The following is a 13,642-nucleotide window of genomic DNA, read 5'->3' as shown; positions in this document are numbered from 1 at the left end:
GTGTAGCACTTTTACTGCATTGTCTTTTAAGATTGTGAATAGCTCAGCTGGAATACTGTCACCTCCACTAGCTTTGTTGTTGCTCAGTTTTCTAGAAAAGATCTCTGGTCCTCCCTATTCTATTGTTTTCTTCTATTTCTTTGCACTGTTCATTTAAGAAGGCATTCTTATCTCTTCTAGCTATTCTCTGGAATTCTGCATTCAATTGAATGTGTCTTTCTTTTTCTCCCTTGCCTTTTGCTTCCCTCCTTTCCTCAGCTATTTGCAAAACTTCCTCAGACAACCATTTTGCTTTCTTGCATTTCTTTTTCTTTGGGATGGTTTTAGTTGCTACCTCTTGTACAATGTTGTGAACCTCTGTCCATAGTTCTTCAGGCACTCTGTCTATCAGATCTAATTCCTTAAATCTATTTGTCACCTCTACTGTATATTCAACAGGGATGTGATTTAATTCATACTTGAGTGGCCTAGTGCTTTCCCCTACTTTCTTCAATTTAAGTCTAAATTTTGCAACAAGAAGCTCATGATCTGAGCCACAGTCAGCTCCTCGTCTTGTTTTTATTGACTATATAGAACTTCTCCATCTTTGGCTGCAGAGCACATAGTCAATCTGTGTTGACCATTTGGTGATGTCCATGTGTAGAGCCATCTCTTGGGTTGTTGGAAAAGAGTGTTTGCTATGACCATCATATTCTCTTGACAAAATTCTATCAGCCTGTGCCCTGATTTTGTACTCCAAGGCCAAACTTGCCTGTTATTCCGGTTATCTTTTGGCTTCCTACTTTAGCATTCCAATCCCCCATGATGATAAGGACATCATTTTTTGGTGTTAGTTCTATAAGGTGCTGTAGGGCTTCATAGAACCGGTCAATTTCATCCTTTTCAACACCGGTAGGTGGGGCATAGACTTGGACTACTGAGATCATTCTGTCATTTTGGGGATTGTATCCCAGTATTGCTTTTCCTACTCTTTTATTGACTATGAAGGCTACTCCATTTCTTCTGAGGGATTCTTGCCCGCAGTAGTAAACCTGACGGTCATCTGAATTAAATTCACCCATTCCTGCCCATTTTAGTTTGCTGATTCCTAAGATGTTGATGTTCAGTCTTGTCATCTCTTGTTTGACCACGTCCAGCTTGCCTTGATTCATGGAGCTTACATTCCAGGTTCCTATGGAGAATAAATCTTTACAGCATCAGTCTTTCCTTTCACCACCAGATACATCCACAGCTGAGCGTCCTTTTGGCTTTGGCCCAGTCGCTTCATTCTTTCTGGCACTACTAATAGTAGCCCTCTGCTCTTCCCCAGTAGCATATTGGACACCTTCTGACCTGAGGGGCTCATCTTCCAGTGTCATATCATTTTGCCTTTTGGTACTGTCCATAGAGTTTTCATGGCAAAGATACTGGAGTTGGTTGCCATTTCCTTCTCCAGTGGATCACGTTTTGTCAGAACTCTCTGCTATGACCTTTCCGTCTTGGGTGGCCTTGCATGGCATAGCTCATAGCTTCATTGAATTACACAAGCCCCTTCGCCACAACAAGGCAGTAATCCATGAAGGGGAGCTGGCAAGTATGCTGGATTCAATGATTGCAAATTTTTATTTTTTCTTGTATTATTCTGTAGTTAAATATTCATTATTTCTAACCTCAGTTCCTTATAAATTAATTTAATCCTAATAATTTTTCAGTATTGGGAGTGGGGTACATGTCAATTAATCCTATATTGCTGTCAAAAATCATAACTTGATACACATTAAAATATGTGTTAAAATATTCTTAGAATATTCTCCAATCAAGAAAATGTAAATTTACGCTATAAAATTGAAGCTTCTTAAAAATCTTGTCAGCAGATATATCCATGTGACATTTTAAAGGAAGACTTCATATGGTTTATACAGTTTTAAAAGATGGAAACTTTGTAAAACTTACAATAAAATGTCCTTTCAATAAACATTTGACAAAGGCTTCATCTGGATGTATTTAGCCAACAGATGCCTTGTTCAGTTTAAGGCTCATTATATTTTTATGCTATAAATACAATGTGAATATTCATTGTATATGCATTCCATATCACTTTTTTGCCTTGACCATGAACTAACAAGAATTAGAACCAACAGCAACATCCCAATTAAAGTTAAATATGGAACATGCTACTTAGTAAAAAAGAACAAGATAAACATTAGGTTGAACTTTTTAGCATCATATTGAATCAACGTAGCTCAAGAACAGCATATGATTTTGCAACATTGCATAGTCAGAGGAATTTGATGTCAATATGGAACTGATTACAATTACTGAAGTTCAGGACACAATACAGTTGTTAAAAAATGGCAAACCATCTCACTTGGACCAGATATCTGCAGAGCTTTTAAAACATGGTAGATATAGTTTGGTGGAAGATCTCACTATTTTATAAACAAAGGCAGAAAGTAATCATTAAAGTACCAAAGAAACGGAACCTCAGTGATTGTAATAACTGGAGAGGCATAAAGTTGCTATCAGTCCCTGGAGATGTTCTATGCCTTGTGATGTTCAGTAGATTGCAGTGTCAAGTGGATACACACCTGTGTGAAGAACAGGCAGGATTCAGGAAAGAATACTCTTGTAACAACCTGATCCTGACCTTACGAAATATCATCGAACAGAGTATTGAATTCCAGAAGCCATTGATAATCAATTTTATTGACTTCAAAAAGGCATTTGACTCAACTTATTGAGAATCACTATGGAGCATTGTAAAGTCATATAGTATTCCCCAATGTTTTATCAGCATCTTTAAGAGTCTGTGTTATAAATGATCAGAATCTGGAAACACAACCTTCTTTAATGTCAATACAGGAGTAAGACAGAGATGTATACTATCACCATTCTTGTTTCTCCTCTCCATGGACTTTGTTAAGCATAGAGCAATAACAAAGCTTTGGCATCCCATGGAGAACAGCTAATTTAAAAGATTTAGATTTTTGCAGATAACATTGCATTGCTTTGTGAAACAAAAAAGTGTTCACAAGAAATGACCTCCAGTTTAGATAATGAGGCCAGCAAGATTGGCTTATACATAAATTTTGAGAAGACCAAATTTATGCAAGTTCAAAGTGTTCAGGGTAATATAACAGTCCTATAATAGTCTGTGGTCGGGCTATAGAACATTCCTGGGAACCTTCAAAATATTTCAACATTCTTTCTTTTCTGCATTGAGGAGAACATTTCAAGGATTAAACACAACATCCTTCAATTCCTTTTTTGCAGGTAGTATACTAATATCCCAGTAGCGGAGCATATCTGTAAAGTCTGTGAGATAGAAATCTATTTGTGAAGAGATAGAAATAGTTACATATTGTAACTCTGTAGATATGTTCAGAATCTTAATCCTTCAGTGTCAATACACAGAAAAAATATACTGCTCAAAAAAATAAAGGGAACACTTAAACAACACAATGTACTGTATTTAATAGTAGGATGTCTTATTTTGTGTTCCCTTTATTTTTTTGAGCAGTATATATAATTATATGTGAACCTTGTTCTCTAAAATGCAAATTTATTTATCACTTGTGAGTTCCAGTGGTGAAGAGGCAACAGCTAATAAATAATGTTGTTCAGACAACTAAGCCTATTATTTACGTTTTTATGTAAGTTCCTGATTGTTGATTAAAAAGAGATTGACTAATCAGATTTATGACTACTAAAGCTTTCTGTCTGAAAAACATTATTATGAAAACATATATATATGATCATTATGTAATTTGCAGTTTCTCACTGTGTGTCAGATTTTTTAAAGAAAGGGTTATTATGCTTATGCCCAGATATAATACTATAAAAACTATTTCAAAATGTTATTTTATGTTTTAAAATCTTATTAGAGCCTTTCATCTTTGTATGTAAAATAGCTCTATGTATTGTGAGTAGTGCTGTAGTTTACTTCCTTATTAATTATTTAGTCTTTTAAGTTCTGGTATTATGGAAGAAGTAAATTTCTGTACTTTCTTATTATACCCATAATTTGGACAGGACATGTACATACAAAAGAGTATGGCTTTGGATGCTCATTTGTGATTGTCAACTTAACCTTTTTTTAATCCCACTGCATATGCTGCTGGAGGAAAAATAGGGAAACAAATATGAAACGCTTGAAGCTTGCATCTGCAAGTGCGCTAGGCAAACAGCAGGTACTGAAGCATTCCTTTCAATTCATATTCCCCAGTGTAAGCTCACTTTCCTCTTCAACTTTTATCTTCCTCTTCAATTCATATAAATACAAACATCCATTTCCTTCTTGCTAATCATTCCAGAGCTGGGGTTGCATTTTTAAGGGAAGTAGGGAAAAAGAGTACAACAGGTAGCAACCAAAACCATCCCAAAGAAAAAGAAATGCAAGAAAGCAAAATGGCTGTCTGAGGAAGCTTTGCAAATAGCTGAGGAAAGGAGGGAAGCGAAAGGCAAGGGAGAAAAACATAGATATGCCCAATTGAATGCAGAATTCCAGAGAATAGCTAGAAGAGATAAGAATGCCTTCTTAAATGAACAGTGCAAAGAAATAGAAGAAAACAATAGAATAGGGAGGACCAGAGATCTTTTCAAGAAAATTGGAGAGATGAAGGGAACGTTTAATGCAAAAATGGGCATGATAAGGGACCAAAATGGCAGGGACCTAACAGAGGCAGAAGAGATTAAGAAGAGGTGGCAAAATTACACAGAAGAACTATACAAGAATGAGCTTAACGTCCCAGATAATCACAATGAGGTGGTCACTGACCTCGAGCCAGACATCCTAGAATGTGAAGTGAAGTGGGCCTTAGAAAAGCTGAGCAACAACAAAGCTAGTGGAGGTGACAGTATTCCAGCTGAGCTATTCAAAATCTTAAAAGACAATGCAGTAAAAGTGCTACACTCAATTTGCCAGCAAATTTGGAAAACTCAACAGTGGCCACAGGATTGGAAAAGATCAGTTTACATTCCAATTCCAAAGAAAGGCAGTGCCAAAGAATGTTCAAACTATCGCACCATTGCACTCATTTCTCATGCTAGTAAAGTCATGCTTAAAATCCTACAAGCTAGACTTCAGCAGTATGTGGATCGAGAACTACCAGAAGTACAGGCAGGATTTCGAAGAGGCAGAGGAACTAGAGATCAAATTGCCAACATACGCTGGATCATGGAGAAAGCTAGGGAATTCCAGAAAAACATCTACTTCTGCTTCATTGACTATGCTAAAGCCTTTGATTGTGTGGATCATAACAAACTGTGGCAAGTTCTTAAAGAGATGGGAGTACCAGACCATCTTATTTGTCTCTTGAGAAACCTATATGCGGGTCAAGAAGCAACAGTGAGAACTGGACATGGAACCACTGATTGGTTCAAAATTGGGAAAGGAGTCCGGCAAGGCTGTATACTGTCGCCCTGCCTATTTAACTTATATGCAGAGCACATCATGAGAAAGGCAGGGCTAGATGAATCAAAAGTTGGAATTAAGATTGCCGGAAGAAATATCAACAACCTAAGATACGCAGATGATACCACTCTAATGGCAGAAAGTGAAGAAGAACTAAAGAGCCTCTTGTTGCGGGTGAAGAAGGAGAGTGCAAAACTTGGGTTGAAACTTAACATTAAGAAAACCAAGATCATGGCATCTGGCCTTCTCAATTCCTGGCAAATAGATGGGGAAGAAATGGAGATAGTGACAGATTTTATTTTCCTGGGCTCCAAGATCACTGCAGATGGGGACTGTAGCCAAGAAATTAAAAGACGCTTGCTCCTGGGGAGGAAAGCCATGGCAAATCTAGACAGCACACTAAAAAGCAGAGACATCACCCTGTCAACAAAAGTGCGTATAGTCAAGGCTATGGTCTTCCCAGTTGCAATGTATGGCAGTGAAAGTTGGACCATAAGAAAGGCTGAGCGCCAAAGAATTGAGGCCTTTGAACTATGGTGCTGGAGAAGACTCCTGCGAGTCCCTTGGACTGCAAAGCGATCAAACCGGTCAGTCCTAGAGGAGATCAATCCCGACTGCTCTTTAGAAGGCCAGATCCTGAAGCTAAAACTCAAATACTTTGGCCACCTAATGAGAAGGAAAGACTCACTGGAGAAAAGCCTAATGCTGGGAAAGATCGAGGGCAATAGAAGAAGGGGGCGACAGAGAATGAGGTGGCTGGATGGAGTCACTGAAGCAGTAGGCGTGAGCTTAAATGGACTCCAGAAGATGGTAGAGGACAGGAAGGCCTGGAGGAACATTGTCCATAGGGTCGTGATGGGTCGGACACGACTTCGCAGCTAACAACAACAACAACAGGGAAAAAGATATGCCCTTTTATCCAGTTTCTTCATGACTTAAATTCCAGAAATCTTCCCCGGTGTTTGGGCTCACACAGCTGTTTGGGATCATATCTTTCTGATGCTTTAAAGCACAGAAAAGCTGAAGCAAAATTGTAAGCATAGTCACAGTCACAAGATTTTCACTTAGTGACCACTTTGCCCGATGACTAGATCGCAGAAACCAATTGCGTACAATGTGTTCCAAGTGACTGTAATGGCACACAGGTGACTTGATAAAGAGAGAGAGATACTGGAAAGGTTGTGAATGCAGGCACAAAGTTAGTTTTTCATCTCCATCGGTCTGTTTTCGAAGCAGTCAATGAACATCGACAACCTGTAGGATAATTTGAGTTAGAGCATTTGTTCCTCTGAGAATAAAGTTCTCTTGAAAACTCTTGTGTTGATTTGTTCAATTATTCACTAATTTATTTGCATGGTTATACCTGGTATTCTTAGGGATGCGGTGGCTCAGTGGGTTAGGACGCTGAGCTTGTTGATCAGATGGTCGGCAGTTTGGCGGGTCAAATCCTGAGTGCCGCGTAACAGAGTGAGCGCCTGTTACTCGTCCCAGCTTCTGCCAACATAGCAGTTCAAAAGCACATAAAAATGCAAGTAGAAAAATAGGCACCACTACGGTGGGAAGGTAACAGCGTTCCATGCGCCTTTGGCATCTAATCATGCTGGCCACATGACCACGGAGACGTCCCCGGACAAACGCTGGCTCTTCGGCTTTGAAACGGAGATAAGCACCGGGCCCTAGAGTTGCAAACGACTAGCACGCATGTGCGGGGGAACCTTTACCTTTACCTTTTTACCTGGTATTTTTAAGATTCTTCTCCAACACCAGTGTCCCAAAGCATCATACATTTTCTATCCTCCTTCAAGTCTATTTTCATTTCCACAGAGCATCACAGGGAATTCCATTGTATCTTTTCATAAGCCTTTATGGCTGTTCAATCATGATCTAGTTTGTAATGTATTTCTTGATTGCTTGTTTATTTACTGATGAGAGTTAAGGCTAAAAGGCAAAAGCTACCTACAATTTCATTATTAATGGTAAGGCTGGTTGTTGTTTCCGTTGTTTTGCAAGTAATTTTCTCTCAGTGGCTCAGTCCTATTCAGCCTATAAGTTGCATAAATAATGAGAGAGCATACAGTTCTTTGCTAACTTGGAGCCAATCTGTTTCACCATGTTCTTTCCATACTGTGGCTTCATGACCTGTATATATGCTTGCATAGGGACAATGAGATGCTCTTGGATTTCCATTTTAACAATCACATTCTACAGCTTGACATGGTTGATACAGTTGAAGGTCTTGCTATACGATCATCTATATACTTATTTCATGCATGCTTAAGCTTTACTTGGTCTTGACAGGATTTAATGTATAATTGTCTTTGCCATACAAAATCTTTTACACCTTTTCAGCCATCTTTATTTGTGATATTAACATGTGGTGATCTGAATGACCATGAGTTCATCAAAGGTTCTATTATAATAAATTCTTGAATTTTATAAAATTCCATCTGGAATATATTACGCAAGAAGTAAATAAAATCATTCTCTGATTTTAAATATGTGGATGTGGGTGCGATTAATTTATTTATTTAGTTATTTATTGAGTGTGTATTTTCAAAATTGTTGTGAGCAGTTATTTTAAAATGTTCTGGCAGATTTAAAAATAATAAAGTTTAGAGCTGTCAGTCTGTGTTATGGACAGTTTATTTACCTGTATATGGTTAAAGTAGAATTTATTATGTTCTGTCTTTTGTTTATTGCAGGGCAGCACAATTATTTATGTGCGGGACGGAATGACTGTATAATTGATAAAATTCGAAGAAAAAACTGTCCAGCTTGCAGATTACAGAAGTGTCTTCAAGCTGGAATGAATTTGGGAGGTAAGTAAACTATGAGTACTAGTACTAGTATTTTCTAGTAGTTTTCGTTTTATTTGGCAAATATATGTTACACCTGATTCTTTTTAAATCAGTATCAGATGTATGAACTTGGAAGCTCTGTCCTGAATTCCTCTAGCGAGAAAGGGAACATTATATAAAACCTCTTATTGTCATTCTCATTTTAAAAAAATAAATAATAGTTCAGAATAAGAACGATGGGAGTTAGATGATGACTAATATCAGGCAGTTAATTGGACTGAAGTATTGGGATTGGTCATGTTGGAAGGATTTTTTTTCTTGTTTTATTGTGGTAGTGGGGTTAAAACAGTCCAATAATATTATCAGATTTAACCAGAGAAAAACTGTGTGTTATCTGCCAGATATCCTGCTATGTTCCAGCCTAGAAAAAAATAATTATAATAAAAATATGGAAAAGTATAATTTAATTGCCTAACTAGATTGATAGCATTTTAATTATATTATTTCATATTTATCATGTTAAATAAGTAGCATAATTTTTGGTCACATATCTTTTTAAAAGTGAACTGGATAATTAAGGTTTTGTCCATTAAAAACGGTATGAAATTGGAGATTTTCAAGTGCAGAATGTCCTTCTTTCTGCATCTCTTCTGTTTGGGCCATTTGTATAAGGCATCCTTCAGAAAAGGGAAGAAGGGAAAAAATGTATGCTGTTGATTAAAATGAAAGCAGCAATTAAATCTGGAAGCTTCATCAGATTGATGAAAGTTACACTGTAGCATTGCAATGAAAGATTTGTCCCTTCCATGTGTCCATGAGTGTATTGTATACAAAAGGCACCTTAGCAGGCATCTTAGCAATTCAACTTTGAGAGATGGATGATGTCGTCATACATCTTTCCTTAGCTGCTTCAGACAAATATCCATGAAGATTAAAGAGGATTCTTGCAGCACCTTTCTAACACATTTTATTAAAAGGCCTAACATTTGATAAGCTGTGGCTGAGTTTAGTAACAGCTCATGAAAGCTTATATCTTTTAATAAAATTTGCTAGCCAGAAAAGATCCTATTTGACTTCTGACTTTTGGCACCGTAGTTTGACATGGTTCTCCTCCTACATTGCCATGAAAAGCAGCTACCCAAATTTATGTAAATACAGACTATAACTGAATTACGTAAAATAACACACACTGATTTCATGCGTCTCTTCAAAAAGTTCTATTTTTCTATTCTTGTGCTCTGATATTTCACTGTAGCACATCGCAGAAACAGACAGGCATCTCTTCATTTCTCTGGCAATTTTGATATCTTTTTTTCTTTTCATTTTGCCCCATAGAGTAGCTGATTTTCCCCAAATCTATACTATTTCCTCCTCAGCTTGTAATTCAACTGTAATTGTAATCTATATTTTTGCAGCACAGAAATGATAATTACAGTGTAAGTAGTTACTTATTGTAAAAGTTTCTTTAAAGTAAAAAAAATACTTTGTCTGCATTTCTTATAAAGTGTACTTTATTATATATCACTCAGACATGAGAAGCTGTAATAGACTTCAACTATAGCTGGCTTAAATGAATAGAAGAATCATTATTATTGTAGAGTAGAAAAATAAAAAATAAAAGTTACTCTTCAGTAACAGAGGTGGAATCAAGGAGTGGAGCAAGAGAATCTTGAGGCTAGAATGAAAAATAGGGATTGGTTTCTAGGACTTGTAAAGTTCAGCCAAAGGGAACAGTTGGGTGTGGAAGCAACAAGAGAGCAAGTTGAAAAGAGAATGGACCATTCTTGGCTCTGGTTGAGACAAAATTGTTTGAACAAAGTTAGCAGGAGAGTTGGCTGACAATGCATAAGCTAGCTAGAGAACAGTGCTGGAAAATGAAAGTGGGGTGAAAATGGATGTAATAAAAGATCTGTTTGTTTTGCTGAACTTGGGGTATGATTTTAAAATTCAGAAAGCTTAAATAATTTAAAAGGGTATTTCTAGACATATTGACACAGTATGCTAATATATAAATATAGTTTACATTTAGCCATTATTTATACATTTCATATGAATATGAGTCTGATTAATCATCTGATTTCATCATATAGATTAATTGAATTATAATTATATTATATTATTCCAGAGTGAATGGATAATGATGCATACAAAGATCTACATTTATATTTTTCATTAAATAAAAAGAGCTTATACAGTATGAAAAGAGGCTCACATACTGTATAGTAAACGTGCATGTTAATTTTTCTGATAAACTTAAGTTATGTTAGTAAATAACTAATAATTATAAAAAATACCTTTAACAGCAGCATCTCCCTATCCCAGTCCTTGGAAAGGAATCTATAGGTGAATAAAAATGCCAGATCCAATCTAAACATCTGGCTGATTGTGCCCTGAATCATAATAATGAAAAGAATATATCTTAGAATCATAAAGTTAGAAGGGGCCATTTAGGCCACTGAGTCTACACTGTATGCACAATTCTTAGGCAAGTGAGTATTTTGACCATATCAACATTTTCATGCATATTGTCCATCTCCAAGCTGTATAAACCTGAATGTTTAGTGGATATAAGCATATCAGGTGATGTGTATTTCTGTAATAACGAAGGGTATGGCCTAAGGAGATCAATATCAATATGCAATAGGTAAAGTAAAGGTAAAGGTTCCCCCGCACATGCGTGCTAGTCGTCTCCGACTCTAGGGGCCGGTGCTCATCTCCGTTTCAAAGCCAAAGAGCCAGCATTTGTCCGAGGACGTCTCCGTGGTCATGTGGCCGGCATGACTAGACGCCAAAGGCGCACGGAACGCTGTTACCTTCCCACCGTAGCGGTCCCTATTTTTCTACTTGCATTTTTACGTGCTTTCGAACTGCTAGGTTGACAGAAGCTGGGACGAGTAACAGGCGCTCACTCTGCTACGCGGCACTCGGGATTCGACCCGCCAAACTGCCGACCTTCTGATCGACAAGCTCAGCATTCTAACCCACTGAGCTTCTTTTCCTCAAGCAAAATGGGCCAAAAAAGAGATTTAACTGACTCTGAAAAGTCAAAAATTGTAAAAAGTCTTTCAGAGGGATGCAACACTCTTGAAATTGCTAAGATATTGTGGCATGATCACAGAACCATCAAACGTTTTGGTGCAAATAGTCAACAGGGTGGCAAGAAACGTGTTGAGAAAAAAAGTCGCACATTAACTGGCAAAGATTTGAGAAGAATCCAAAGTGACGCTACCAGGAAGCCATTATCTTCCAGTGCTGTCATATTCCAGAACTGCAACCGACCTGGAGTGCCCAGAAGTACAAGGTGTTCAGTGCTCAGAGACATGGCCAAGGTAAGATAGGCTGGCAGTAGGATTGGGAGTTGATTTTGAATCCATCTTCAACCCCAAAAGGTCCAACTAGCTCAACTTTAATAATAACAGTCCATACCAGTACCCCCACCTCCTTGATGGTGTCGAAGTGGAGCTCTGTGCCTGTTACTGATCCAGCCATGGGCCCATCAATCTGGTCTGTCAAGAGTCACTTTCAATCACATCCATAAAACCTTTGAAAAATCTATTTTTAGATATTTCTTGGCCCAGTCTTGCCATTTCGACTTATGTGTCTTGTTCAGTTGTGTCGGGTTTCAGCCTTCCTTGGCCATGTTTCTGAGCACTGAACACCTTGTACTTCTGGACACTCCAGGTAGGTTGCAGTTCTGGAATTTATGACAGCACTGGAGGATAATCAATTCCTGGTAGCTTCACATTTGATTCTTCTCAGATCTTTGACAGTTAATGTGCATCATTTTTTCTCAACACGTTTCTTGCAACCCTGTTGACTATTTGCAACAAACGTTTGATGGTTCTGTGATCACTCCCCAATATCTTAGCAATTACTCACTTGCCTAATAACTGTGCACACAGTGTACTTCACTGCTAAGTGCAGACATCCAAATTAAAGCTTCTACTTGAACACATCCACTGAAGAAGAATCCATCACTTCCCTGGGTAATTGCTTACACTGTTGAACAGTTCTTACCATTAAGAACTTTCTTCTAACATTCAACAAGAACTTCTTTTCCAAGAATGTAAATCCATTTTTCGGTGCTCTCTATTCTGGAACAAGGTAAAACAGGCCTTGATCTTCTTTTATGCAACTCCCTTTCATGTATTTGAACAGTGCTATCATATCTACTTTCACTTATCTTTTCCTGAGGGAAAATACTCAGTCTCTTTGATTCCTCTTCGTAGATCAGTTGCTGTTCCCTTATCATCTGATTGCTCTTTCCAATTTCTCTGAATCTTTCAAGAACATGGTGCTTGTTACCACTCATTGTGCCAATAAACTTTGATAAGGAGAAAATAAATTATTTCTCAAGATTTTCGTATTATACAGTTGTGGCCATGTTACATCAGTGGCTCAATTTGTGCCAAACTGTTATTGTAACAAACAATTGTGTAGCCATTTTGTTTAAAAATCTTTTTTAAAGTATTTGATGTTTATTTCCTCAGTGAGGAATGTTGAACTTGTCATTCTTATATTTAGTCCATTTATTGAATCTATCAATTTTATTTCTTGCTACTCTGTTTCATTCAATATTTGAAAGTTTGAAAAGCATTCTTTCCACTTTTTCATCCAAGCCATTAATGAAATTATCCAGTATTGATCTTTAGGCCACTCCATTTGATACTTTTTTTTAATTTGATGAGAATCCATGGAGAAGGGCTTTTAAGCAAAATATGTATCCACTTAATTGTCATGTTATGTGGTTCACAGCTAAGTAGCTTGTTAATCAATATGTGATGGGATAGGGACGCGGTGGCTCAGTGGGTTAGGATGCTGAGCTTGTCGATCAGAAGGTCGGCAGTTTGGCGGGTCGAATCCCGAGTGCCGCGTAACAGAGTGAGCGCCTGTTACTCGTCCCAGCTTCTGCCAACTTAGCAGTTCGAAAGCACGTAAAAATGCAAGTAGAAAAATAGGGACCACTACGGTGGGAAGGTAACAGCGTTCCGTGTGCCTTTGGCGTCTAGTCATGCCGGCCACATGACCACGGAGACGTCCTCGGACAAGTGCTGGCTCCTCAGCTTTGAAACAGAGATGAGCACCGGCCCCTAGAGTGGGAAACGACTAGCACACATGTGCGGGGGAACCTTTACCTTTACCTTTATGTGATGGGATATTTGGTCAAATGTTTTATATGTACTGTTTTCTAAATAAATCATATTGTTGTTGTTGTTGTTGTTAGTTGCGAAGTCGTGTCCGACCCATCGCGACCCTATGGACAACGTTCCTCCAGGCCTTCCTGTCCTCTACCATCTTCTGGAGTCCATCCAAGCTCACGCCTACTGCTTCAGTGACTCCATCCAGCCACCTCATTCTCTGTCGTCCCCTTCTTCTATTGCCCTCAATCTTTCCCAGCATTAGGCTCTTCTCCAGTGAGTCCTTCCTTCTCATTAGGTGGCCAAAGTATTTG

At 38.0% G+C, this 13,642-nt stretch overlaps 1 protein-coding gene across 4 annotated transcripts in view; it reads left to right on the top strand.

Annotated features, from left to right (window-relative positions):
- The window catches only part of NR3C2 (nuclear receptor subfamily 3 group C member 2), a 177,254-nt gene that overhangs the window by 123,342 nt on the left and 40,270 nt on the right, over positions 1-13,642 (top strand). For all 4 annotated transcript variants that reach the window (XM_083367774.1, XM_083367773.1, XM_083367775.1 and 1 more), the window contains one exon: positions 8,095-8,211. In XM_083367774.1, coding sequence (XP_083223900.1) covers positions 8,095-8,211 — 117 coding nt within the window. The remainder of the gene's footprint in view (positions 1-8,094; positions 8,212-13,642) is intronic.

Source organism: Vipera ursinii (assembly GCF_947247035.1).
Source record: "Vipera ursinii genome assembly, chromosome: 7".
Lineage (NCBI taxonomy): Eukaryota > Metazoa > Chordata > Lepidosauria > Squamata > Viperidae > Vipera > Vipera ursinii.
This window is presented reverse-complemented; position numbering and strand designations above follow the sequence as displayed.